The sequence below is a fragment of the Gopherus flavomarginatus genome, chromosome 20 (assembly GCF_025201925.1).
Source record: "Gopherus flavomarginatus isolate rGopFla2 chromosome 20, rGopFla2.mat.asm, whole genome shotgun sequence".
NCBI classification, from domain to species: Eukaryota; Metazoa; Chordata; order Testudines; family Testudinidae; genus Gopherus; species Gopherus flavomarginatus.
The window spans coordinates 14,439,861-14,466,830 of record NC_066636.1 but is presented as its reverse complement, the minus strand read 5'-3'; the positions used below and the strand labels follow the sequence as shown (position 1 = coordinate 14,466,830).

The following is a 26,970-nucleotide window of genomic DNA, read 5'->3' as shown; positions in this document are numbered from 1 at the left end:
GAGAGCTGGAAGATTGCAAAAAACAGAGACAGCATGAATTGGAGTTGGCCAAGCTGAGGAGCAGTGAGACCTCTGTTGCGCTGAGTGAGGGGGGACCCAGGACTGCATGGAGCTTTGATAAGTGCATCCTGGCTCAGCGTAAGGAGGGGGAGGACATGGATGATTTCATGGATGTCTTTGAGAAGGCCTGCGAGCTGCACCAGTTTGATCCTGCGGACAGGCTCTGAATTCTCACCCCCTTACTGGACCCCAAAGCCATGGCATTGTACCGCCGACTGGAAGGGGTGGAGAGAGGTGACTACGAACTATTCAAAAAGGCCCTGCTACACGAATTTGGGCTGACTCCTGAGTTGTACCGGGAAAGGTTCTGGAACCAGCATAAAACCCCTGAGGTCTCATATCTGCAACTAGCTGTCCGCACAGAGGGATACGCCAGCAAGTGGGCAGATGGCGCCCGGACAAAGGAGGACCTGGTTAAACTGATTGTCCTAGAGCGGGCCTGCACAACATGCGGCCCGCGTGGGCTCACTGTGCAGCCCATGGGGATGAGTAGGCAAGTGGTGGGTGAGGGATGGGGACTGAAGAGGTGGGCAGGCAGTGGCGAGGGGTGAGGAGGCGAGCCGGGAGGTGCGGGGCTGAGGAGGCGAGCAGGCGGGCAGTGGCAGCGAGCGAGCGGGCAGGCAGTGGCGAGGGCTGAGTAGGCGAGACAGCGGGGTGGGGGGCTGAGGAGGCAAGTGGGCGGGCAGTGGCAGGAGGTGAGTAGGCGAGCCGGGAGAGTCAGTGGCTGACCAGTTCTACTGATCTGGTTTGGCTCCCATCCCCTCTCCAAGGGGTGCAGCTGTCTGGAGGTGCTGCCTTCCACGCCTTCCTCAGTCACTCCTCATTCATTCAACAGGGCAATTGATTACAAAGTGGGGGGAAGATCTTATTCTACTTCTAGCAAAAAGACATTTTTCTTTTACCTTAATTATACTACCTTAGGGGCTTGCTTTAACATGTTACCAAGGTTCAATACCGCTGTTTCGGTGGGGCAGCGCTGGGGAAGGAGGGTTCGTTTCCGCAGGGCGGGCGGTGCTCGGGGGAAGGAGTATTTCGGGGGGTTTGGCGGTGCTGGGAGGGAGGGGAGTTCGGCAGGGTTGGGGGAGGTTGGCCCTCAGCTGTTTTCTTTGGAGTAATATGGCCCTCACTGCTTTACGAGTTGTGCAGGCCTGTCCTAGAGCAACTGTATGAGCGGTGCTCATCCGACCTGAGGCTGTGGTTGATGGACAAAAAGTCAGAGAACCCATGACATGCAGGGCTGCTGGCTGATGAGTTTGTGAAGAGCCGGTCAGGTCAGGGGGTGGCAGGAGGAGTCCCAAAGGAACAGGCCTGCCACGATGCAGAGAGAGAGTCACCCTGGGATCTCCCAAAGAGGAAATATGGAGAACCCCCTCCCAAGGGGAACATCCAGCATCAGGGCCAACTGACCAGCTCAAGGGGAGCAGCGGGACATGGGCTGCTACTATTGTGGCCAGAGAGGCCACATATGGACCCAGTGCCCCAAGCTCAGGGACAGACTGAGCAGACCAAACCCACACCGGGTTAACTGGGTAGAGACCCAGCCGGATGAGGGGCAGGCTTCCTAAGCAATGGGGGCTGGGAGCTTATCAACTGCTCAGGAGAGAGGAGGGCCCCAGACAAGCTCCTCTAGGGGGCTGGATGTCCCTGACTCAAAGTTCTCCGTTTACAGGGTGGGTGCGGGGCTGTCCTTGAGGAGCAAGTGCCTTGTACCCCTGGAGGTGGATGGGAGGAAAGTCTATGGATACTGGGACACGTGCGCTGAGGTGACACTGGCCCAGCCCAAGGTGGTAGCTCCAGATCAGGGGATGCCCAACACCTACCTGACCCTGACAGAGGTGGGCGAAACCCCATGGCGAGGGTACACCTGAAATGGAGGGCCAAGGAGGGCCCCAAGGAAGTGGAGGTGACCACCATTTGCCCACTGAGGTGTTAACGGAGGGGGCACTTGGAGGACTGGCCAAGCAATCCCCAGGGTGCCCTGGTCGTGACTCATAGCCAGAGCTCGCGAGGGGAACTATGCTCTGAACTCGGAAAGAGTACCTTGCCTGATGCGCAGGACCCTACCCTGAAGGGAAGGAAGTGCCCAGGGACACGGCTCAGGGATGCTGTGGCTTCAGACCCAGCCAGCGAGAGGGAGCCGGTCCCCATCCCTTCCCCAGCTGCTGAGTTTCAGGCCGAGTTGCAGAAAGATCCCTCCTTGCGGAAGCTAAGGGACCTGGCCAACCTCAGTGCGGTACATACCATGGGGAGAGGTTGCCAGGAAAGGTTCCTGTGGGAGAAGGGGTTCCTGTACCGAGAATGGGCTCCCCCAGGGAAAATGGAGTCATGGGGGAGCAGGAGGCAGCTGGTGGTCCCCCCGAAGTTTTGCCACAAGTTACTGTACCTGGCCCATGACATCCCTCTCGCAGGGCACTAGGGAATCCGGCGCACCAGGCAGAGGCTGCTACAGTACTTTTACTGGCCTGGGGTCTTACTACGGTCCAACAGTATTGCCAATCCTGTGATCCCTGTCAGAGGGTGAGGAAGGCCCGGGACAAGGGGAAAGTGGCTTTGAGACCTTTGCCCATCATAGAGGAACCTTTCCAGAAGGTGGCTACGGACATAGTGGGACCTCTCAGTAAGACGACCCGGTCGGGGAAGAAATACATTTTGGTAGTGGTAGATTTCGCCACCCGCTACTGAGTCAACACCTTTGCCCGGGAAAGTGGACAAAGGAAGAAGGGGAGAGAAGGAGGGGGAGAGAGCCTGCTGGAGGGGGTTTTGGTTTCAATTTTGGGCTGGCTGGGAAGAAGCGGGGAACCCCAAGTCTGGGGTCTAAGATCCTTGCCCCCCAGAGGGACCTGGCTGAGGGGTCCTGGTTGTACCTACAAGCCCTGCTTGGGACTGTGTTCCTGTCGTCTAATAAACCTGTTTTACTGGCTGTCTGAGAGTCACGGTGAATTGCAGGAAGTGGGGGCTGCAGGGCCCTGACTCCCCCACACTCTGTGACAGCATGTGAAGGGGTGTTTAGTGGTGGGCTGTGTGTATGCGTATTAGTGATTAGCGGTGGGCTCTTTGTGCGTGGGGATGATTAGCAGTGGACTGTGTGTGCATGCAGGCGGTGGTAGGCGGTTGGCTGTTTGTGCATCAAGTTGGTTAGCAGTGGGCTGTGTGTGCACCTAGAGGGTGGTTAGCGGTGGGCTGTGTGTGCATGGGGGGTTATTGGTGCACTGTGTTTGTGCGCAGGAAATGGTTAGCAGTGGGCTGCGTGTATGTGGGATGGTTAGCAGTGGGCTATGTGTGTGCATATTAGTGATTAGAGGTGGTCTGTGTGTACATAGTGTTGGTTAGCAGTGGGGGCTTTGTGCGTGGGGAAGGTTAGCAGTGGGCTGTGTGTGCATGCCGGGGGTGGTTGATGGTGGGCTGTTTGTGCATGCAGAGGTTGGTTAGTGGAAGGTTTGTGCATAAGGGTGGTTAGTGATGAGCTGTGTGTGTGTGGATGAGTTAGCTGTAGACTGTTGAGTGTAGGGCGTTGTTTGCGGTGGGCTCTGTTTGAGCGCAGGATGTGGTTAGCGGTGGGCTGTGTGTGTGCACAGGGGTGGTTAGAGGTGGGATGTATGCACACAGGGGACGGTGAGTGGTGAACTGTGTGTGTGTAGGAGGGTGATTAGTGGAGTGCTGTGTCTACATAATGGGCGTTAGTGGTGGGCTGTGTGTGTGTAGGAGGATGGTTAATGGTGTGCTGTGTCTATATAGTGGGGGTTATTGGTGAGCTGTGTGTGTGTAGGCGATGGTTAGTGGTGGGCTGTGTGGGGGGAGGGTTAGTGGTGAGCTGCGTCTATGTAGTGGGGGTTAGCGGCAGTCTGTGTGCACAGGGCATAGTTAGACATGGGCTGTGTGTACGTAGGGGGTGGTTAGTGGTGGGCTGAGTGTATGAAGGGGCTCGCTAGCAGTGGGCTGTGTGTACGCAAGGGCTGATTAGCATTGGACTGTCTGGGTGCAGGGGTGGTTAGCTGTGGGCTGTGTGGTGCATAGTGGGGGAGTTAGCAGTGAGCTGTGTGTGCATCAGGGACAGTAACAGTGGGATGTGTGTACATAGGAGTGATTAGCAGTGGGACGTGTGTGTGTCGGGGTGGTGAGCGGAGGGCTGTGTGTGCAGCAGGGTGGTTAGCGGTGGGCTGCGTGTGTATGAGGTGGGTAGCAATGGGTTGTGTGCATAGTGAGGTAGCAGTGGGCTGTATGTGCATCAGGGTGGCTAGTGGTGGGATGTGTATGTGCATTGAGTGGTTAGCTGTGGGCTGTGTGAGTGTAAGGCATGGCTAGCGGGTGGGCTCTGTGTTTGCGCAGGATGTGGTTAGTGTTGGGATTTGTGTGCGCGTAGGGGATGGTTAGTGGAGGGCTGTGTGTATGGACAGGGATGGTGAGCGGTGGGATGCATGCGTGTAAAGGGGTGTTTAGTGGTGGGCTATGCGTGTGCATATTAGTGATTAGCGGTGGGCTTTTTGTGCATGGAGGTGATTAGCAGTGGACTGTGTGTGCGTGCCAGGGGTGGCTGGTGGTGGGCTGTTTGTGCATTAAGTTGTTTAGCAGTGGGCTGTGTGTGCACGTAGAGGTTGCTTAGTGGTGGAAGGTTTGTGCACAGGGGTGGCTAGTGGTGGGCTGTGTGTGTGGACAGGGGTGGTTAGCAGTGGACTGTGTGCATAGGGGTGGTTAGCAGTGGGCTGTGTGTGCACTGGGGTTGGTAGCGGTGGGCTGTGTTTGCACATAGGGTAAAGGCACCAGAATCATTGTACAAGTAGGGGGGCCACCAGAGCCAGACCCTGCCTCCCCACTTTTTAACATGGGTGTTGTTCGGTGGTGAGGGAGTGGCAATGATTAGTGGCGAGCTGTGTATGGGGCGTGGTAGGCCATGGGTTGTGTATGGGGGTGTGGCAGTCAGAGGGCTGTGTGGGGGGTGGTAGCCAGAGGGCTGTGGGGGGGCTGGTAGCAGAGGGTTGTGTGGGGTGCGGCAGGTGGTGGGCTGTGGTGGGGGGTGTCAGGCGGCAGGCTGTGTGTGTCGGGGGGTGGTAGGCAGTGGGCTCTGTGGGAGGTGGAAGGAGGTAGGCTGTGAGGGGGGTGGTGTCAGGCAGTGGGCTGTGTGTGTGTGGGCAGTAGGCAGTGGACTCTGTAGGGGTTGGCAGGAGGTGGGCTGTGTCGGGGCTGGTTGTCAGAGAGCTGCATGGGGGGTGGCAGGTGGTGGGCTGTATGTGTGTGGGGGAGGTGGCAGACAGTGGGCTCTGTGGGTGGTGGCAGATGGTAGGGTGTGGGGGTGGTAATAGAGGGCTGCGTGGAGGATGGTAGGCAGAGGGCTGTGTTGGAGGTAGTAAGCCGTGGGCTGTGTATCAGAGGTGTCAGGCGGTGGGCTGTGTGGGGTGTGGTAGGCCGTTGGTTGTGTGTCTATTGTGTGGGGTTTGTGGGCTGTGGGGGGTTGGGATGTGCTGTGTGCAGGCACGAGGTGTTCATGTGAGGCAGGGTGTGTCTGCGGAGGACGGGTCACTGGCTCATGCCTCCTTTCAGTCTCATCTGCACTTCGTCATGCTCGTGCGACACTCCAAGCACAGTCCCTGGATGCCTCCCCCTCCCTCACTGTGGCTGGTCTGTACGTACAGTAGACCTGCAGTTTCTGGCTGGTGGATCTCTCTGAGTTCTGTAGGGACTCATGATCCACTGTGCAGGTCACCTCCACGTCGTTGTCTTCTTTGGTGACGGTGAACTCAACACGGCTGGTGACGGTGAAGGTTTTCCCGTTGGAATCTTCCGTCACCTCGGGAGCCTCACCTTTGGGGGGCAAAGGAACAGGTGCTATCAGCGTGGGGCCTGCACAGGGCATGAGAATGACTCTATCTCACCCATGGGGCCCATCTGCACCTCACTCGTTGCTTCAGAGCAAGGGACAGGAGCTGCTAGTGATGGGAGAACCTCAGCTAGTGGTTAGCTGGTGCCCTGCAGGAGGGTGCACGGTCCTGACTGGTCCTGAATCCTGGCTCTGGGGCCCCAGGGCCCCTTGGGGCAGAGACTGCCACAGGCAGTGTACTGGGCACAGTGGTTACCAGTCTTCCTTTGCAGTATCACTTAGCAACTCCTTGGTTGTGGTATGAGGAGGCATGGCTGGAGCCTGACCTGGCGTGTCAGGGCAGCTCATTGTGTTGCCTCCCACCCTTGTGTCCTCAGATTCAAACAGCCCCACTGTACTGGCCCTGCTCTCCCTGGTGGGCCCCGACATTCCCCCCTGTGGGGTCTCAGCAATGGCCAGATCACCTGAGAGCTGCCTCCACATCTCCATTGTACTGAGTGCTGGTCCCTGGCTTAGGGCCCAGGTCAGGTCATTCCCTCCAGGGCACAACACGTTGCCTTGGGCACTGAGTCCTCGCTGGCCCATGGGGGCAGGTCCCTCTAGGGTTCCTCACTCTTCCCCAGCCCTCATTATTACTGAACCAGGCTTTGTGCCGCCTCCCTGCTCCCCCTTCTTAGCAGACTCACAATGCAGCCCAGTGCTGCAGGACCCTCTGCCACCCGCTGCTGCCTGTGGCCATGTTGCAAAGGGACTGTGAGTTTTACTCTTTGTTTTCTGTCTGCCTCAGAGCCTGGTGATGCTTTACCCCTTTGCCCACCTCTCTGCAGGCTCAACCCCAGGGAAAGATCTTCGCTAAGGTGCCAACCTGCCTGCAGTGGCCGATTAGGCTCCGGGGACAGCAGTGCCTCAGCCTAAGGGGCAGCCTCAGCTTTTTACTGAGCAGGGCCAGGTGCTCCCCTTCTGTTGCAGGCCAAGCTGCAAGGTTCAGGCCTTACCCAGCTTCACCAGAGCTGGTCTCTCCGTATGCCCTGGTGCCCTGCAGCCTAGCGCCAACACCTACCCTGCAGCTCCTTGTTGCCTTTCTTCCAGCGGAGCTGGGCAGCTGGCTTGCTGCCAGAGGATCTACACGTCAGCTGGGCCGTCTCTGTCTCTCGGATGGGCAGCTCGTAGCCAAAGATTTGAGGGTTCTGGGGGATTCCTGGGGGAGGGGGCAAGAAACAGAGAACGTCTCGTCCCTTCGCACCCCTGAACTGCCCTCCTGACGGCTCCCGAGCATGCGCAGGACAAGGGCAGACACAGAAAAAAGGGCAGGCACAGACACACAAGAAGACACACAGATACACAGGCACACATATACGCAACACTGAGGCACATACAGACACATGCACAAAAGGGCAGGGGAAGACACATGGATGCATGCAGACACATGGACAGATACATGGACACATGCAGACACACACACACGGGCACATGCAAACACATGGACACGCCCGGACATGGAGCCCTGGCTGGGGGCTCTGCCACTGGCTATGGAGTGGGAGTGGCTGGCTGGGCTCAGATTGGAGCTGTGAGGAGAATCCAGGCCCCGTAGCTTGGAGGGGAGCCCAGGAGCATCCCAAGGGGCTGTGGCCAGGCCTCTGGGGCCCAGGGCACCCACCCTTCAGCAATAGCAGGGAGCCCAGCTCCAGGAGCTGGCAGGGCGGGGGAGGGGATTGTGTGGGCTGCTGCCAGGCCAGGATCACACTCACTGGGCCCCGTGCACAAGCAGGCTCCAGTGCCCAGGGCGCTGGGCAGGGTCTCCAGGGGAAGGGAGTCACAAACCCTCACCCAACACGGTGACGAGGGCCTTGGCCGTCCGCACAGGCATGGTGAAGATGGAGCAGGTGTACTCGCCCTCGTCTGCCAGCACCACGTTGCTGATGCTGATGGCCAGCTCTTTGGGTGTGGAATTCACCAGCTGGATCCTGTTATCCCGGAGCGCTGGGGCCAGAGCGAGAGCGGTTAGCGATGCTGGCCGGCCAGCTGACCAGCAGGGGCGGGTACGACTGCTGGGGCCAAGAGCCAGCAGGAGCCTCCAGGTCACACTTCAACCTAGCAGCACATGCTCCTGCCTGAAGGGCACTGCTTTCCCTCCCCGCATGGGGCACTGCTTCCCTTCGTCCTGTCCCCATGGGGCATTGCGTCCCCTCCCCCCATCCCCACAGGGGAACGTTTCTACTTCCCACATGGGGCACTGCTTCCCCTCCCCCAGGGAACTGCTTCCCTTCGTCCCATCCCCATGGGGCACTGCTTCCCCTCATCCTCGCAGGGTACCGCTGCACCTCATCCGTGCCCCCCCTCCACAGGTCACTACTTCCCCTTCGCCCCCTCTCCTTCCCTGAAGCACTGCTTCCGCTTTCCGCTGCCCGCCTCTCCTGGGGCACCATTCCCTCTCACCCCCTCCTCACGCAGGGGGAAAGGCTGAGGAATGCTCTCTGGAGCCTGTTCCCCTCAGCCAGTCTAGCCCGAGGCCCAGGGAGCAGTGAGCGGGGCCTTTCCAGGCCCAGCTGGGGCTGCCGGCAGTACCTCGTTTCTCCCCAAAGTATAGCGTCTGCTGGGCTGGGTTGGACCACTGCAGTGAGGAGTCGTCGGGATCCTCCACCTTGCACTTCAGCACCACGGTGCCACCTGCTACCACCGTCTCATCAGATGTTGTGGGCTGGCTCTCTGGGGGCAAACAGGGAGACATCAGCTTGGGTTGACCCCCTGCTCCAGGGCCCACCCTGTGCTGGGCACCACCCCTCTCCTACCAACCCGGGCTCCTGCCTTGTGTGTGCTGGGATGAAGGTGAAAGACCATCTTTGGCCAGATGGGAGCGTGACCCCTGCCACTGGCTGACCTTGCTGCATGTCTGTGCCTGGGCCTTGGGAGGCACATTCCAGCCACCCCACTCTCTGGGGTCATGGCCCTGAGTTCTCATCCCACCTCTGCTCCTTTGCCTGGCCGGAGCCAAAAGCCCCTGACCAGTAGCTCCAGCACACACCACTAGCTGTAGGCGGCTCCACTCCCACTGGCTGTACAAAGAGGCCTTTCTCCTGTTGTGCTCAACTCTGCCCTCCCCACCCCACCCCTAGATAGCAGCTGCTGGGTGCTCTGCCAGGGCCCATGCCCACAGCAGGACAGCACACTGGCCATGTGGGCTGGGTGCAGAGTCAGCACTAGGCCGGTTATTTACCCTGGGCTCGCTGGCATCACCCACACGGAGCAGATCCTGATTCCAGGCAGCACCTGGCACTGCTCTTTCCATAGGGACGGGTGTGGCCTTCTGCCTATGATGCATCCCTACAAGAATCTGTGCCTGAGCCCCCTGCACCCACCATGTATGTCAGAACTGCCACGGGCAATTGGGACAGTAATCCACGAGCCCACCAGGGACAGCCTGATGCAGTAGAAATACCTTGCCCAACAGGGACAGCCTGGCGCAGCGCAAATCCCCTGCCCATCAGGGACAGCCTTGTGCAGTGCAAGTCCCCTGCCCATCAGGGACAGCCTAGCACAGTGCAAATCCCCTGCCCATCAGGAACAGCCTTGTGCAGTGCAAGTCCCCTGCCCATCAGGAACAGCCTAGCACAGTGCAAATCCCCTGCCCATCAGGAACAGCCTTGTGCAGTGCAAGTCCCCTGCCCATCAGGGACAGCCTAGCACAGTGCAAATCCCCTGCCCATCAGGAACAGCCTTGTGCAGTGCAAATCCCCTGCCCATCAGGAACAGCCTTGTGCAGTGCAAGTCCCCTGCCCATCAGGGACAGCCTAGCACAGTGCAAATCCCCTGCCCATCAGGAACAGCCTTGTGCAGTGCAAATCCCCTGCCCATCAGGAACAGCCTAGCACAGTGCAAATCCCCTGCCCATCAGGAACAGCCTTGTGCAGTGCAAGTCCCCTGCCCATCAGGAACAGCCTAGCACAGTGCAAATCCCCTGCCCATCAGGGACAGCCTAGCACAGTGCAAATCCCCTGCCCATCAGGGACAGCCTAGCACAGTGCAAATCCCCTGCCCACCAGGGACAGCCTGATGCAGAGTGAATACCTCGCCCACCAGGACAGCCTGATGCAGAGTGAATACCTCGCCCACCCGGGACAGCCTAGCACAGTGCGAATCCTCTGCCCACCAGGGACAGCCTGGTGAAGTGCAAATCCCACCAGCATCAGGAACAGCAGGGCGCAATGTGAATCCCCCGCCCATTAGGAACAGCCTGATGCAGTGCAAATCCCACGACCATCACGAACAGCCGGGCGCAATGCGAATCCCTCACCCATCAGGCAGAGGCTGGACCAGCAGGACTTGTCCCCCACTCGAAGAGGGACAGATGGATGCAATGAACAGAATAATGATAAATAATAATCAACTAAAGAGGTGGGCATGGCTCAGCCAGTCAGGGAGGAAGTGAGGGAGGGGTGCCTCACAGAGTGGGGGAGGGTTGGCTTATGGGGATTGGGGAGGCTGAGTCCTAGGGGAGCTTTTGGCTACCCTGGAGCATCAGGGTGGATGGCCCCTTCTGGCGGATGGGGAAAGGCATGTCAGCCCAAAGCAAAGGGAAGGGAATGGGGGACCCCAGAGGCTCCCGCTCCCATGTTCTCTCTCCCCTTCAGTCCCAGGTGGGGAGCAGGATGCAGGTGTTGGGCTGAATATCTAGGGAGGAGCTTCCTGCTCCAGGCCTATGGCTCCCCTGCCCTCTCAGGGTGCCTGGGTCTCCTGGCTCCCCTGCCCAGAGCCCAGCTGGCTCCCGCATGCCCAGAGATTCTGGAGGCTGCTGCAGGAAGCAGAGCCAGCGGCCAGCTCAGCAGCAGGCTGGTGCACACTCCAGGCATGTGATAGTGCTGACCACGCAGCGGGTCCCCACGCAGCACGTGCAGCAGGAGAGGCCAGTCCAGTCCCTCAGAAGTAATCCATGCTGGGCAGGGGGTCAGGCACAAAGCACCCTGCTGCCCTGAGTGCAGGCTGTGAGACTTACGGGGAGTGCCAGCTGATCCCTCCTTCACGTGGGGCTGTTAGAGAGATGGGTCTTTGTCAGGAGTGGGCAAACTTTGGGGTCTGAGGCCCATCTCTGGGAATGGAGATTGTATGATGGGCCATGAATGCTCACAAAATTGGGGGTTGGTGTATGGAAGGGGGTGAGGGCTCTGGCTAGGGGTGCAGGCTCTGGGGTGGGGCCAGAAAAAAGGAGTTCGGTGTGTGGGAGGGGGCTCCAGTCTGTGGTGGGGGGTTGGGATGCGGGAGGGGATGAGGATTCTGGATGGAGGTGCAGGCTTTGGGATTGGACCAGGGATGAGAGGTTTGGGATGCAGAAGGGGGCTGAGGGCTAGGGGTGGAGCAGAGGAGTTCAGAGTATGGGAGGGGGCTCTGGGCTGAGGCAGGGTGTTGGGGTATGGGAGGGGGCATGGGCTCTGGGCTGGGGTTGTGGGTTCCACAGTGGGGCCAGAAACAAGGGGTACAGGGTGCGGGAAGGGGCTCCAGGCTGGGGCAGGGGATTGGGAAGTGTGGGAGGGAGCTCCAGGCTGGGGCAGGGGGTAGGGGTGCTGGGGGTGAGTACTCTGGTCAGTGGGAGCTGCAGAACCAGCGCTTGGAAGAGGGGCAGCGTGCACAGCCCCCTGGCTGCCCCTACGTGTAGGAGCTGGAGGTGGGCATGCCGCTGCTTCCAGGAGCCATGCAGAGCCACAGCACACGTGGTGTGGGGCCTGCCCCCAACCCCGCTCCCAGGCTGGAGCTCGAGGGCAGGATTAAAAGGTCTGATCGGCCAGACTCAGCCCCCGGGCTGTAGTTTGCCCCATCCCTGATCTACGTGGAAGCATTTAGCATGTGTGAGTGTAAGGGGTGTGTGTGTGTGTGTGTACATGTAACGTGTGTATGTCTGCATATATGTAAGTATGTGTTTATGCATGTATCAGTGTTTTGCAGTTTGTGTGTGAATCCGAGTGTGTGCATGCGTGTGTGTATCAGTGTGTGTTTGTGTGTGTATCAGAGTGTCTGTTATGGGCTGGGTGAAAACTTGTTATGGATTGAGCTAAACCCTTTTGAGACAGGTGTGAATGAACCCTTCAATTAACTAACTGTCAGGATGAGTGCTCCTCATAACTGATAAGAAGATAACTGTCAGAATCCCCAGCCCTAAGATAAAACGGGACAGACAGGAGTTTGGACTGAGTGGGCAGAGGCCAGGGTTTTGCTGAGTAGTGAGAGAGAGAGAGAGAGAGAGAGAGTGTGTGAGTGTGTGTGTGTGTGTGTGTGTGAGAGAGAGAGAGGAGGCAGAACACACAGAAACTGAGAATAGACAGACATGGGACAGAGAGGTGCTGAGGCAAAAAGCAAGGAAGCCAACAGTGGGTAACTCTGCACTGCAATTAAAACCTGCGGCTGGCCTGTGCCAGCTGACTTGGACTCGGGGCGGGGGTCTCTGGAGAGGGGAAGTCAGGGAGCCGGGGGGGAGGGTGGATGTGGCATGGGAGTTCCGGGGTCTGTTAGGGGACAGGGGGTGGATAGGGGTCAGGGCAGTCAGGGGACAGGAAGCAAGGAGGGTCCTGGGGGGGCAGTTAGAGTCTCTGGAGGAGGTGGTCAGGGGGCAAGGACCTGGGGGGGTTGGATGAGTCGGAAGTTCGGGGTGGGGAGGCTGTCAGGAGGCAGGGGTGTGGAGAGGGGTTGTGGCAGGCAGGGAGCAGGGGGGGTTGTATGGGTCGGGAGTTCTGGGGGTCCTGTCAGGGAGAGGTTTGATGGGGCATGGGAGTCCCAGGAGTCTGCCTGGGGGTTGGGGTGTGGATAAGAGTTGGGGCATGGATAAGAGTTGAGGCAGTCGGGGACAGGTAGGGGGTAGGGTCCTAGAGGGGCAGTCAGGGGACAAGGAGCAGGGAGGCTTAGATAGGGGATGGGTTCCTGGGGGGCAGTTGGGGGCAGGGGTCACAGAAGAGGGTAGTCAGGGGACAAGGAGCGAGGTGGTTGGAGGTTCTGAGGGGGGCAGTCACCCAGCTCTCTGCCCTGAGCCCTGCACCCCCACCCCCCACACACCCCAGGCACTTGCCCTTGGCCCTGTACCTCCCTCATACACACCCAGACCTCTGCTTGACTTCTTCATCTCCCCACCCATGACCCCAGCCCTGACTCTGGCACCCCCACACATCCCCAGCACCCCCTCTGCCCTGACATCTGCACACCCCCCCACATCCCCAACCCTCCCCACACCCGATGCACTGCCATCCCCACCCTCACCCTGAGCACCAAATGGGAGCTCCTGCACCCCCCACACACATTCCCACCTGCATCCCACACATCATATGGGAGCTGCCAAGGTAAGTGCCCCCACACCCAAACCTCCTGAGCCCCCTCCTTCACTCTAGCTCCTGGCCAGACCCTTCACCCCCAGCCCTGTGCTCAGTGCACTCCCATTCTCAGCTCAGGGCAGAGAGAGGAAGAGAATGGGCCAGAACCAAGGAGAAGGTGGGTACCCACTGTATGTGGGCAGGGCCGGAACCCCAGACTGGCAGTGAGATGAGTGAATCTGGCAGTCAGGATCCCGGCTGGCAGGAGCCGGCGGATGGAACCCCTGAGCAGCAGTGGGCTGAGCCACTCAGCCCACTGCCGGTCTGGGGTCCCAGCAACTGGCCCCGCACAGCCTGCTGCCAGTCTGGGGTTCTGGCTGCTAGACCCTTGCCAGCCAGGGTCCCGGCTGCAGGCCCTGCTCAGCCCGCTGCCAGCCTAGGTGAACAGAACCCCAGACCAGCAGCGGGCTGAGTGGGCCGACGGCGTAAGATCAACATTTTAATTTCATTTTAAATGAAGCTTCTTAAACATTTTGAAAACCTCGTTTATTTTACAATACAACACTAATTTAGTTATATAATATATAGACTTAAAGAGAGAGACCTTCTAAAAATATATTAAAATGTATGACCGGCACGCAAAATCTTAAATTAGAGTGAATAAATCAAGACTCGGCACATCACTTCTGAAAGGTTGCCGATCCTGCTGTATAGTAATGCCCATTGGCAAAAATAATCCCAGCCATACATACAAAATATGGGGTCTAAATTAGCTGTTGCCACTCAAGAAAGATCTTGGAGTCACTGTGGATACTTCTCTGAAAACATCCACTCAATGTGCAGCAGTAGCCAAAAAAACACTAATAGAATGTTAGGAACCATTAGGAAAGGGGTAGATGATAAGGCAGTAAAAATCATAATGCCACTGTATAAATCCATGGCACGCCCACACCTGGAACACCGGGTGCAGTTCTGGTCACCCCATCTCCAAAATATAGTAGAAATGGAAAAAGTACAGAGAAGGGCAACAAAAATGATTAGGAGATAGAACAGATTCCATATGAGGAGAGATTAAAAAGACTGGAACTGTCCAATTTAGAAAAGTGATGACTAATGGGGGGTATGATAGAGGTCTATAAAATCATGAATGGTGTGGAAGTGCATAAGGAAGTGTTATTTACCCCTTTACATAATACAAGAACCGGAGGTCACCCAATGAAATTAATAGGCACCAGAAAACAAATAAAGGGAAGTACTACTTCACACAACACACACAGACAACCTTTGGAACTTGTTACCAGGGGTTACTGTGAAGGCCAAAAGCATAACCAGTCTATCTATGGCTATTAGCCAAGATGGCCAGGGATGTTACCCCTTGTTCCAGGTATCCCTAAACCTTGGATTGCCAGAAACTGGAACTGGATGACAGGGGATGGATCACTTAATAATTACCCTGTTCTGTTCATTCCCTCTAAAGCATCTGGCATCAGCCACTGTCAGATGACAGGATGATACTGGACTAGATGGACCATTGGCCTGACCCAGTATGGCCATTCTTATGTTCTTATGACATGGTCTCCTTGTAAATCAAGCACCACCTAGAGTGATCTCTGGTGATGTACTTAAGGTTGTGTGGTTGTATAGTTAGTTTATGTCCATCGCTGGCCGTCTTGTCACATCACCAAAGCTTTTGATGCCCCATGATCACGGGCCACACAGTGGCATTCCGTGGTACACACATTTTGTAATTCGTTGGTCTTCCATTCTAATAACATATTCTCACAATAGCATAGGCAAAACTGGAGTGGCCTATGTGTCACAGGCGCTACTCAAACCTGAGTGTCAAATCTACTCAAATAGAGGAGGCAGCTTTGCCCTTAGTCCATGGGTATAAAAGGTTACATGACTTTATTTAGGAGAGACCAGTGTTAGCTGAAACTGACCACAAACTACTCATTGTCATTTCCAAAAGGGGCCTGGTCACTCCAAGAACAGAGGTGAATTTGTAAGTTACAAATGTATCATTTGCAAATTGGATAAAATTGGGAGAGATTGGGTGGCTGCAGACACACACTCTAGAGCAATGAAGCAAAGTTCAGAGGTAGATGTTGTATGTCATTCTGATAAACAAAACCAGGACAAAATGTGGACTGTGATTGCCAGAGCAACTGCTCAGAATTACACTTTACAGAAAGTAATCAAGACTATTAGCACCAGGTGGCTGGGACAGCATATTCCAGCCCCTATTAGCAATTCCAGGGGAGCTCTCAATACTAGATGGGATTTTGCTTAAAGGCAGCATGATAGGGATTCCAAAGGTGTTACAGAAAAAATATACTACAAAGGATACATGAAGGTCATTTAGAGCAGTGGTTCTCAACCAGTCCAGACTACTATGATGCTTTCAGGAGTCTGATTTGCCTTGCACGCCCCAAGTTTCACCTCACTTAACAATTACTTGCTTACAAAATCAGATATAAAATCACAAAAGTGTCACAGCCCACTGTTACTGAACAATGACTGACTTTCTCATTTTTAGAGATAATATGATAAAATACATTGATTGGAATATGAATATTGTACTTATATTTCAGTGTGATACATGAGCCTATTTTTCACTTGAGAGCCTTGGCTGAAGCCCGAACCCAGGCAGCGCGGCTGAAGCATGTAACTTAGTTTCGCGGGGCCTCCTGTGGCAGAAAACCCTGAGCAATTGTCCTGCTTGCTACCCCCTAATACCGGCCCTGCACTTCCAACTCCCCCAAACCCATCCCTTGACACACACACCCCGGGGGCAGCAATCTCCAGGTTGAGATCCACTATCTAGATCAGTTGAGTATCCCCAGGAAGACCTTTGAGTACTGTAGCAGGGTGGACCCCTGCTCCTGCCCTGAAGGGGTTAAAAACAGCCCTGGGAAGGGGCTGTGGCTGGAGAAAGCAGCCTTTAGGCTGGGCTGATTGGGGAAGGATGCAGCTGGGGCCACACCCCAAACTGAGCAACGGGTCCTTATAAGAAGGCCAGAGGAGCTAAAAGCCGTCTGTCTCTCTCTAGCTGTAGAGGGAGATGGGCCTGGCTGCTAGAGATAAAGTATCTGAGGGGAGCAGGGCTGAGGACAGGCTGAGGAGCAGGGGGCTGTGTCATAAACAGATAGCTAAGGGTTAATGTCTCTTTCACCTGGAAAGGAGTAACCTGAAACACCTGACCAGAGGACCAATCAGGAAACAAGACTTTTTCAAATCTGGGTGGAGGGAAGTTTTGTGTGTGAGTTCTTTGGTCTTTGTCGTGTGTCTGTTCCCTCTCTCGGCTCTGAGAGTGATCTCTCTATCTCAAGCTTTCTAATCTTCTGTTTCCAGGTTGTAAGTACAAGAATAGTAAGACAATAGGTTTATATTGTTTTTTTTTGTATTTACATGTGTGTAGTTGCTGGAATGTTTAAATTTTATTCTTTTTTGGATAAGGCTGTTTATTCATTTTTTTTCTTTTAAGCAAATGACCCTGTATTTGTCACCATAATACAGAGAGACCATTTTTATGTCCTTTTCTTTCTTTTTATATAAAGCTTTCTTTTTAAGACCTGTTGGAGTTTTTCTTTAGTGGGGACTCCAGGGAATTGAGTCTGCAGCTCACCAGGGAATTGGTGGGAGGAAGAAGTCAGGGGAAAAATCTCTGTGTTAGATTTACTAAGCCTGACTTTGCATACCCTCTGGGTGAGGGGGGAAGAGAGATTAACTCTCTCAGTACTTGTGTTTCCAGGACTGGAAACAGGGAGGGTGGAGTCCCTCTGTTTAGATTCACGGAGCTTGCTTCTGTATAAGGAACCTAGGGAGGGAACACCTGGAGGAGGGGGAAGGGAAATGGTTTATTCCTCTTTGTTGTGAGACTCAAGGAATCTGAGTCTTAGGGTCCCCCAGGGAAGGTTTTGGGGAATCCACAGTGAGCTAGGCACTGTATAAATCCCTGGCTGGAGGCAGCGTTATCAGGTCCAAGCTGGTAACTAAGCTTGGAGGTTTTCATGCTAACACCCATATTTTGGACGCTAAGGTCCAGATCTGGGGAAAAATGTTATGACAGGCTCTAGCCTAGAAAGCCCCAGGCTGAGGCCTAACATTAGGCTAAAAGGTACTGGGGGTTGCAGAGGGCAGCCCAGGGGTAGGCCAAGGCAACAGGTCCAAACCCCATTGCCTATGATGAGTGGCTGATACTGCAGTCTGCCCCAGTGAACGGGGGTGAGATGGAGACTGGGCAGTAGCCATATATTGAGGCAAAGTGGGGACAGAGGGTGGAGGTCCCCCGGGAAGGGGAAACCCTCAGAGAAAGGGGTGACTGCTTGGGGGCAGCACTCCACATAAAAGGGCCCCGGGTCCAGGGAGGGACACGGGGCCAGAGGACAGGTGGATCACCAGCTGGCAGAGGGTGCTCCAGAGCTGGAATGGAGCTAATTCCTAGAAGTAACCAGCAGGAGGCGACGTAGGGGTGAGTCTGCACATCTACAGTACCCAAAAGGGTACATGTACCCCTGGTTCAGAACCACTGATTTAGAGAGAGGCCAGAGACATTTTAAGCTGGCCTCAAATGAACAGCGACATCAAGAACATTGTTAAGGCTTGTGGTATATATTGAAAATAAAGGACAAGTCAGGAGAAAGAGCCCATGCTGGTGGGCTCCCCTGGAACAATGTAGGCAGAGATTTTTTGACAGGAAACATTATGTACTTTTCCTAGATATTATTCCCACTTCCCTGAGACAGCTGTACTAGAAGATGCTACCGCTAATCAGGTGGCTGTGCACATCACATCTGGTTTTACTCGTCACAGCCTATTTTATACAGTAACCTATGACAATGGGTTGCAGTTTAGTGGGCAAGAGTTTAAGCAGTTTGCAGTGAAGTTTGGGTTTGGACATGTAACAGCTAGTCCCCATGATCCCTAATCCAAGGAGCTAGTGGAAAATGGTGTCAAAATAATAAAGCACCTACTGAAAGAAGCGACAGAGTCAGACTTTGATCCACATTTAGTACTGTTAAATTGCAGAATGGCACCAATGAAGCCTGGAGTTATCACCTGCTGACATTCTGTTCCACAGCAAATTGAAACCAGAATGCCTGCACTGTTAGAAACTGAGGTCAGAGTCGCTGGGGACTTGCAGACATATATAAAGACAGAGAAGGCCAAACAAAACCTCAGTATGATTTGGCATGCCAGGAGCTTCCCCCCACTTCATGGAAATGAGGCTGTGTCTCATAAAGAGGAACAATGGCCGCAAACAGCAGTGGGGTCACAAAAGGGCATGCTGCTATTTTATGAGGCTGTCACCCCAGATGGACATGTACTGCAGAGGAGCAGGTAACACCTTCTCCAAATCCTAGGAGGCAGGGAGACAAAGGGTGCACAGTTGGCCCTTTGCCTAAGAGGGTTTCAGACAGGAACAATCACAGGGTCAGACAATGGAGCCCCAGTATGTGGCACAGCGAGAGCAAGGAGCCCTGCCGTCTCCTGACAGCAGCAATGCGGATGTTCCAGGGGAGTCCCCAGATCTAGGCAGCAGCGGAGGGCACCTCACAGACTCACTGAACATTGTTAGTTTAGTTCTCAGGCGGGTTATTGGTATTTGTAATTGTGTGTTGTATCTGTGACACTGGCAGACCAGGTGCCAGCTCATGCCAAGTTCCCCAGGCCTCAAGAGAACCCTGAGGCATACAGAGCTGGAACCCTTCAGTCTCTGCAGATGGAAGCTGAAGCTGGAGCCCTAGCCCATCCAGACAGGTGCTGAGCTGTGATTACTGCGGCAGATAAGCTAATAACTGAACACGCAGCGAGGCTGTGCTAACAGCCTCCCCGCCTGCACCTCCTATCCCAGACACCTAGTACACTTGCACCTTCGATGGTAAGCTCCATGAGGTGAGACTGGCATGTGCTCTATGCTTGTGCAGCGCCCAGCACAAAGGGGCCCCAGCCTGAGGCCTCTAGGGGCTACTGCAACATAATGTTATAATTACACATAACAAATCTATGTTACGAGAATGTCACTTCAGCTGCAAGTCAAACACAGCAGTTAAGAAATGCCAGATCTACAGGTGCCGCTGTGCTGATCCTGTGCACCGAGGAGACAGGGGCCTGTGGGAAAGAGAGTGTAATCATGTAATGACAGGCTGGGTCATGATGCCTGCATACAATGGGCAGCAATAATGGGCACATACAACCCTAAATCGGGTCGTTTTCTAACATCTGAATGCTTGGATTGGTGACGAGTTAATGGCTTTTATTGCAAAATGGAACTTCCTAAGTTTATTTAAAAGGAAAAAAGGGAGAAACTATCATGTGCAACTGCAACAGCCCCCCAAGTCCTGCAACAACCTCCCACATCATGCTATACCCCTCCCACAACACCCTTCCTGCAACAACCCTACCGTCATGTATCAGCAGCAGGGCTTAAACCCTGAACCTGCAGCACCAACTGCTGCCATGTGGGGTATGCCTACACAGCATTTGGGAGTGAGCCTCAAGAGACTTGGAGTAGTGGGGTGCATGCTAGTGCTCTAAAAACGCTGTGTTTTTACACTTTGAAGTTGTAGCTTAGGCTGGAGCTTAGACTCTGAAGCCTGCCCCTCTCCCTAGGCCATGTGCAGGTCTAGAGAGAGGTTGGAGCAGGCCCAGCCCGGTTCTCCCCCATTCTACAGTCACTCCAACAGCAAACAGGCATTCCCAGCAAAGTGTGTGTTGCAGCTGCTGCTTTAACAGCACAGCCAGCCTGACCTTAGAATGCTCATGTTCCATGCTTAGTTTGGCAATTGCCAGCATGTCCTTGAGGGATGCAAGAAACAAAAGAAACAACGAGGAGTCCTTGTGGCACCTTAGAGACTAACAAATTTATTTGGGCATACAGACTAACACAGCTACCTCTCTAAAAGAAACAGAAGGTAAATGGTATTTTTAAACAGTAAAACCGCAATAGAATTGCATCTCAGAAAGAGAAGGCACTTCCCTAGCCTGAGGACTCTGACCTGTCAAATTTTATGGAACAATGGCTCCATAATGGGTTTATGGAAAACAGATAACTTGATAACTATTTTTGATGAAATTACAAGTTTGGTTGATAAAGGTAATAGTGTTGATGTAATAGACTTAGACTTCTTTAAGGAGTTTGCCTTGGTACCACACAATACTTTGATTAAAAAAATGAGAACAATAGAAAGTTAACATTGCCTACATGAAATAGATTAAAAGCTGGCGAAGTGATATGTCTCCAAATGTAATTTTAAACAGTGACCCATCATTGAGTGGGTGAGCATCTAGCGAGATCCCACAGGGATCAGTTCTTGGCCCTATGCTATTTTAACACTTCTTCCAGGTCATTGATAGCAAACATAAAATCATCACTGATAAAACTTGCAGATGACAAAAAAAATTGGGGAGTGGAAAATAATGAAAAGGACAGGTCACCAACCCAGCAATCCTGATCGCTTGTTAAGCTGTGCACAACCAAACAATATGCACTTTAATGCATCCAGATGTAAAAGTATACGTCTAGGAACAAAGAATGGAGGCCATACTTACATGGAGGGGGCTCTATCCTAGGAAGCAGTGACTCTATCCACTGTGACCCCCAAATCTTTTTTAATCAGCTGAACACAAGCTTCCACTGTGATGCTGTGGCCAAATGAAATTAATGAGTTCCTGGGATGCATAAACAGGTAGACTCTCAAGTAGAAGTAGAGAGGTTATTTTACCTCCATATTTGGTGCTTGTGTGACTGCTGCTGGAATCCTGTGTCCAGTTCTGGTGCCCACAATTCAATTAGGATGTTGATAAATTGGAGATGGCTCAGAAAAGAGCCACAAGAACAATTCAAGGAGAAGAAGACATACCGTACAGTGACAGACTCCAGGAGCTCAGTTTATTTAGCTTAACAAAGAGGAGGTGAAGGCGTGACTTGATCACAGTCTGTAAGCACCTACATGAGGAACAAACATGATAATGGGCTCTTCAGTCTAGCAGAGAAAGGTAAAACACAGTCCAATGGCTGGATGTTGAAACTAGACAAATTGAGACTCGAAATAAGGTGTAAATTTTCTAGAGTGAGAGTAATTAACAGCTCAGTTGGAACAACATACGAAGGATTGTGGTGGAGTCTCTCTCCTGGGTAAGTTTTAAGTCAAGTTTGCTACAGGAATTATTTGGGGGCAGATCTCTGGCCTATGTTATGCAGGGGTCAGACCAGATGATCACAATGGTCCTTTCTGACCTGGAAATCAAGGAATTTCAAAGGCCCAGTGCAAACAATGGAGGTTAGAAGCTAATCAATGAAGAGGTGCCAAGAAAGTGTTAAGCCACCTACATCTATCCAGCATAGGCAGCAGGTTTGTATAATTTTTAGTGGTGCCCAAAAGGGTGGTGGCCCCCCCCCGCTCGTGCCCTGTAAGCCGATATAAAATGAAGCTACAATGCATCGGCACCACAAGATTACAAGGATTAATTAAAAGCAGAAAGTGACAAAGTTGGAATGTTCTCAATGTTTTCTCTGAATACTGTGTAGGTGCCTCAGTTTCCCCTGCAAGGTGCCAACTGAAGGTGTTGAGGACAAAGAGATCAGGTGGCCTCCTTGTCCAGAAGAGAGACAAAGGCCAGAGAAAGGACTGTCAGTTTGGAGCTTGCTGGGGAAATGGGGAGAGGCCCAGAATTAGGGACTGGGCTCCCCGCTCCCCAAGATGGACCTGTCAGAGGGGTCCTTGTTTTCTGTACCTACAAGCTTTGTTTTAGACAGTATTCCTGTCATCTAATAAACCTTCTGTTTTACCAGCTGGCTGAGAGTCACTTCTGACTGCAGAGCTGGGGTGCGGGGGACCTCTGGTTCCCCCAGAACCTGCCTGGGCAGACTCACTGCGGAAAGCGCACAGTGTGGAAGGGCATGCTGAATGCTCTGAGGTCAGACCCAGGAAGGTGTAAGCTTCTTGCCCTGGAGACAGTCTGCTCAGAGAGAGGAGGCTTCCCCCAGAGTCCTGACTGGCTTTGTATGGAGTAGTTCCAAAGCATCCCCTTCCACACCATGCGCTTCCTGGAAGTCCACACAGGCACTGACACTCCCTCCTCTGGCCTTTGTCTCTTTTCCAGGCATTAGGAAACCACCTGATCTCTTTGTTCTCCAACACCTTCAGTTGGCACCTTGCAGGAGAGTGGCCCAGGCCATCAGTTGCCCAGAGACAGGGTTGCGGCCATTCTCTATGCAGACGGCATCACACTGGTCCTCTAGGGCTCTACGACAATCACACCCCCTTATCCCACCTTCTAGATCCTTGAGAAATGCATAGGGGAAACTGAGGCACCCACATAGTATTCAGAGAAAACATTAAGAACATTCACACTTTGTAACAACTGTATACGACTAGTTATATAATTTAAAGGGTGTAAAATAATCAAGTATTGTGCTAAACACAATGATACTCCAAACTGACCACCAAATTTAAGTTGCACGTTTTTTCCCTCAGGTGACGGCTCTGGGGTAGGGCTGGGGATGAGGGGTTCACAGGGCAGGAGGGTGCTCAGGGTTGGGGTGCTGGGGGCACAGGATCTGGGGTGGGGCAGGGCTGGGGATATGGAACTTGTGGTGCAGACAGGCTACCCCAGGGCTAGGGCCAGAGAGGACTCCCCACCCCGCACTGGCAGTAGCAAGCTCCAGGGGAGGGACCCCTCCTCTTCCCTCCACCCCCCAGCACACTCGCTCTGCACCATGGTCACTGCACATGCTCCTAGGGCCTCTCTCAGGTCCAGAAAGCCCACTTGCCTCCCCTATGGTGGGTACTGGGGTGGGGTGGGGAGGGATCTGCCATCACGTGTGGCCTCCTCTGCTGCTGCCCCTCACCATAGCCTCACTGGGGATGGGGGATGGGGCTGCCCCTTGCCCAGCGTGGGGCAGGAGTGGGCACTGCAGGGTGGTGGCTGGCAGTGGGGGGGTCACAAAATTCACCCAAGCCCCAGCTACTCAGGTCCAGGAAGCCCCCCTCCCCCATCTCCACTGGGGTGGGTGGGTGGGTGCGGTAGGGGGACTGCCATCACATGTGGCTTCCTTCCTCCCCTGCTGCCCCTCACCCTTGCCTCACTGGGGGGGGGGGAGGAGGTGGATCACAGGGTCAAACCTCACCGAAGCCCCAGCAGCTGCTCAGGTGAGTGAGGTCCACTCCAGATGTCCATCTCCTGGCCGGAAGTCCCCTTGGTGTCTCCTCCAGGTGGGTGCCAGGGGACGGGGGAGAGGGCTCCCGTGCCAAGCACGTGCGTGTCTCCTCCCTCCTCCCCTCTCCCTCTCCCCTTCCTGAGGTGCTCCAATAATCTGCCCGCTGCTGCTCTCTATAGCCTTAGGCAGAAGCAGTGGCAGGCAGCCAGCAGCACAAGCAAGGGAGAGAGGCACGGGCTGTTGTTTTTTTTTCAGGCAGGGAAGCTCCGAGATGGGGTTGCGGGGGGGGGGGGGGGACGCTCTGGGGCCAGGCCCCGCTCCAGGCGGGGCCAGGGGAGAAACCCAGCTCCAAATATTGGTGGAGCACAGCCCCCAGCCTTGAATATTCCTGGTGCTCGGGCACCACAAGCCCATATAACCTGCCGCCCCTGCTATCCAGGGGTCACGATCAGTTCCCTCACCCAGCTGGAGCAAGGCAGAGAGAGCTGTTCAACCCACAGCCAAGCAGTGACCACATGTCAAACACAGGATCCCACAGGAGTCCTCCTAGAATACTGTGGAGTCTGCCACCCTGGGACAGGACCTAGGTTGCTCCCAAGTCTTCCAGGATGGGCATTAAGCCTGGCTGTGGACAGCCCGAGGTCTGACAAGAGCATCAAAACAAGTGGGATTGGGAGGGTGCTACCTTCAGCTCTCCCAGGAACCCCCCTGGCTGGGCCTCATGCACAAGGGGAGCGTGCACCATGGAGGCAGAGGGGCAGCTGGTGCATCAGAAGCCGGAGGCAGAGGCAGACTCTCAGCCCTTTCTGGAACATTGATCTAGCCAGGGCCCAGCCAGGGCCCAGCCAGGGAGGCAGAGCTGGGCCTTGGCCAGGATCCAACCACAGATAAGTGATTTTATCAGCCACGGGTCTAGCATGAGAGAACAAGAACAGTGGGCTCGGCTGATGTGCCTCAGGCTGGGGGGCAATCACAATGTCAGTGTCTGGGTCAGAGCCCTGGGGGCACATCCCCAGGGCTCCCCCAGAGACTTCAGAACTTTTTCAGTCCAATTAATCTCAGCCCATTGGGACCCTCCAGGGTGCCAGGCCCCCAGGCTCAGTCCCAGGTCACCATCCACACACAGCGCTGTGACCTGGCGCTGTGAGAGCCCCTGTTGACTGCTGTTAAACAGAGGTCTCATAGGCATCTGGCTGAGCAGGCAGCAAGTGCTCCATGTTGAGCGTGTCTGGGGAGATGTCTCCCTCGCCATCCGCTCCTGACAGCTTTCAATAGTTCTCCTAATTAAGATAATAAACAGCTGGGCCCAGGCAGCCTCACGCTGGAGACTTGGGCATTGGTTGCAAAAAACGCTGCTCAGGAAAGCAAGTGGTGGATCACGGCAGGCACTGTGGGCAGATAGCACGTGCCTCCCCCCGCCCCGGCCGCCCCCAGCTCAGCCGATAGCCTTCAGGCCCAATACACAGCCCTCTACTATGCCAGCCCTGCCCCACTCCCCAATCTGCCGATACCCCTCAGGCCCAACACTCAGCCCCCTACTATCCCAGCCCTAGGCTCCCCTGAGCCCCCAGCTCTGCCGTTTCCCCTCAGGCCCAACACACAGCCCCCTACTATCCCAGCCCTGGGCTCCCCCCAACCCCCAGCTCTGCTGATACCCTCAATTCTGACCCACAGCCCTCTGCTATCCCAGCCCTAAGCAGCTCTGCCAGTGCCCCTCACTCACAGAATGCATCTCCCCTTGTTATCCCACCCCATGCTCCTCCCCACACAGCTCTGCTCTTGCCCCTTAATCCTGACCTGCCGCGCCCCCTTGCTATACACACTCACTTCCAGCCCATGCCAGACTCCCAGCAGCACTTCTTTTTCCTTCCCTTTCACTTTTCTTTCATGCCTTAGAAACCCCCTGAAAGGATTCCTCCCCCTCTTCCTCCTGGTCCTTCCCACTCCTCATTTTGAATCTACTCCCAGACTCCTGCCCTGATGCCAGGACTGGCGCCAGGGTTTCTCGCGCCCTAGGCGCACGGCCATTTCGCTGCCCCCCGCGCTGATCCCGCAGCTCCATGGAGCTGCTGCAGGCATTCCTGCGGAGGGTCCATTGGTCCGTGGCTCCGGTGGAGCTGCCGCAGTCGTCCCTGTGGGAGGTCCACCGGAGCCGCGGGAGCAGCTGACCGTCCGCGGGCATGACTGCGGCAGCTCCACCGGAGCCGCGGACCAACGGACACTCCGCAGGCATGCCTGTGGCAGATGAACCGCTGAGAGAACCCGCTGGGCTGCCTCCCCACCCCTTCAGGCACATCCAAGTCTGATGCCACTCTGCCTGGCGCTGCTCAGGTAGCCAGAGCATCTAGTGCCTTCCTCATCACTGGGTGTCATGGGGACCATAGGCGACTGCGAACCTGGCTCCTGCATAGGGTGACCAGATAGCAAGTGTGAAAAATCAGGACAGGGGGTGAGGGGGTGGGGGGGTAATAGGCCTCTATATAAGAAAAAGCCCCAAATAACAGGACTGTACCTATAAAATTGGGACATCTGGTCACCCTACTCCTGCAGCATGTCACGCCCTGAAGATACAGATGGAGTCAGATTCTGCCCTGGCCTTGAACTCACCACCCATATGGAGCCCCTCCCCCTGCCATGCCATCACCCCCGGAGAAGAGTCAGGGCCAAGGAGTGGAGGCTGACCCCTGCAAGGGCCAGGCAGCGGGCAAGGCCCATCCCAACTCACATGCTGCTCCCACAACTCTTGGGCCTGAGCATGTGCAGGGCTGGAGGATAGGGCAGGTGGGGCTGATCTTTTGGTGCCATGCTGTGGGTGGCTAATGCCCTGATTCTGGGCACTCTGTGCCTGCAGTGCCCCCACCCCTCACATGGGCAGAAGTGACTCACTCCCTGGAGCCTGCTGTGACCTTTCTCCAGGGGCAAGTGCAAGCTCCTCTCCCTCCCCCAGTTGTGTGGTGGCGCAGTCATTTGCGATCCCATACCTAGGTTTTAAGGGAGGCATCTCTGGGTCAGGACCTCAGCCTGGACTGAGCAGAGCCTTGCCCAGGCTTCCCAATACCAGGCACTCAGCGATGTCTCCCTCCCACCATCTGAGAAACCCGCCCCAAGCACACCCCTTTCCTGACCTTCCCCAGTTACTGCCCAGCCCTTCCCCGAGGATCCTGCCTTCTGGCTCCTAAATGCATATTTCCCCAGCTCCCCACCCCAGCCACCATCTGCATGTAATAGATGTACGTTACTCTTGCCCCAGCTGCTCTACAGAGGCGGGGGGTAGGTTGGAGTGTGGAGGACATGCCAGGGTTAAGAGTATGCTGAGGCCATGGGGGCCGAGGAGTGGATGGACACTCTTGCTGGGTGAGAGCATGAGGGATGGCAGGGGAGTGGGGAAATACTATTGTGAAGATCGAAGGTCTAGTCTGTCTGAGGGTGCAGAGAGACACCCTGGCATCCCTTCAACCTGTGGAGACAGGCTGCAAGTGGCTTGGTCTTACAAAAGAGGGATCTCAGCTATCTGGCTGGGGCCAGGCCTTGGGATAAGCTAGCCTGCAGCAGAGAGGGGAATGCCTTGTGAGGTAAGCTAAGGCTCTAGAAAGCACGCCATGAGTTTGCTTTGTCTGTAACTGTCTATTTCCAATATCTCCCTATTA

At 54.9% G+C, this 26,970-nt stretch overlaps 1 protein-coding gene and 1 long non-coding RNA gene across 3 annotated transcripts in view; both read right to left on the bottom strand.

Moving 5' to 3' along the window:
• Window positions 1–26,970, bottom strand: part of LOC127037885 (uncharacterized) — a 296,730-nt gene that overhangs the window by 150,175 nt on the left and 119,585 nt on the right. The gene's annotated exons all lie outside the window — the stretch shown is intronic.
• Window positions 1–26,970, bottom strand: part of CADM3 (cell adhesion molecule 3) — a 122,175-nt gene that overhangs the window by 31,622 nt on the left and 63,583 nt on the right. For both annotated transcript variants that reach the window (XM_050929890.1, XM_050929891.1), the window contains 4 exons: window positions 8,438–8,578; window positions 7,700–7,852; window positions 6,933–7,070; window positions 5,686–5,856 (listed from right to left, as the gene is read on the bottom strand). In XM_050929890.1, the coding sequence (XP_050785847.1) occupies window positions 5,686–5,856; window positions 6,933–7,070; window positions 7,700–7,852; window positions 8,438–8,578 (603 nt within the window). The remainder of the gene's footprint in view (window positions 1–5,685; window positions 5,857–6,932; window positions 7,071–7,699; window positions 7,853–8,437; window positions 8,579–26,970) is intronic.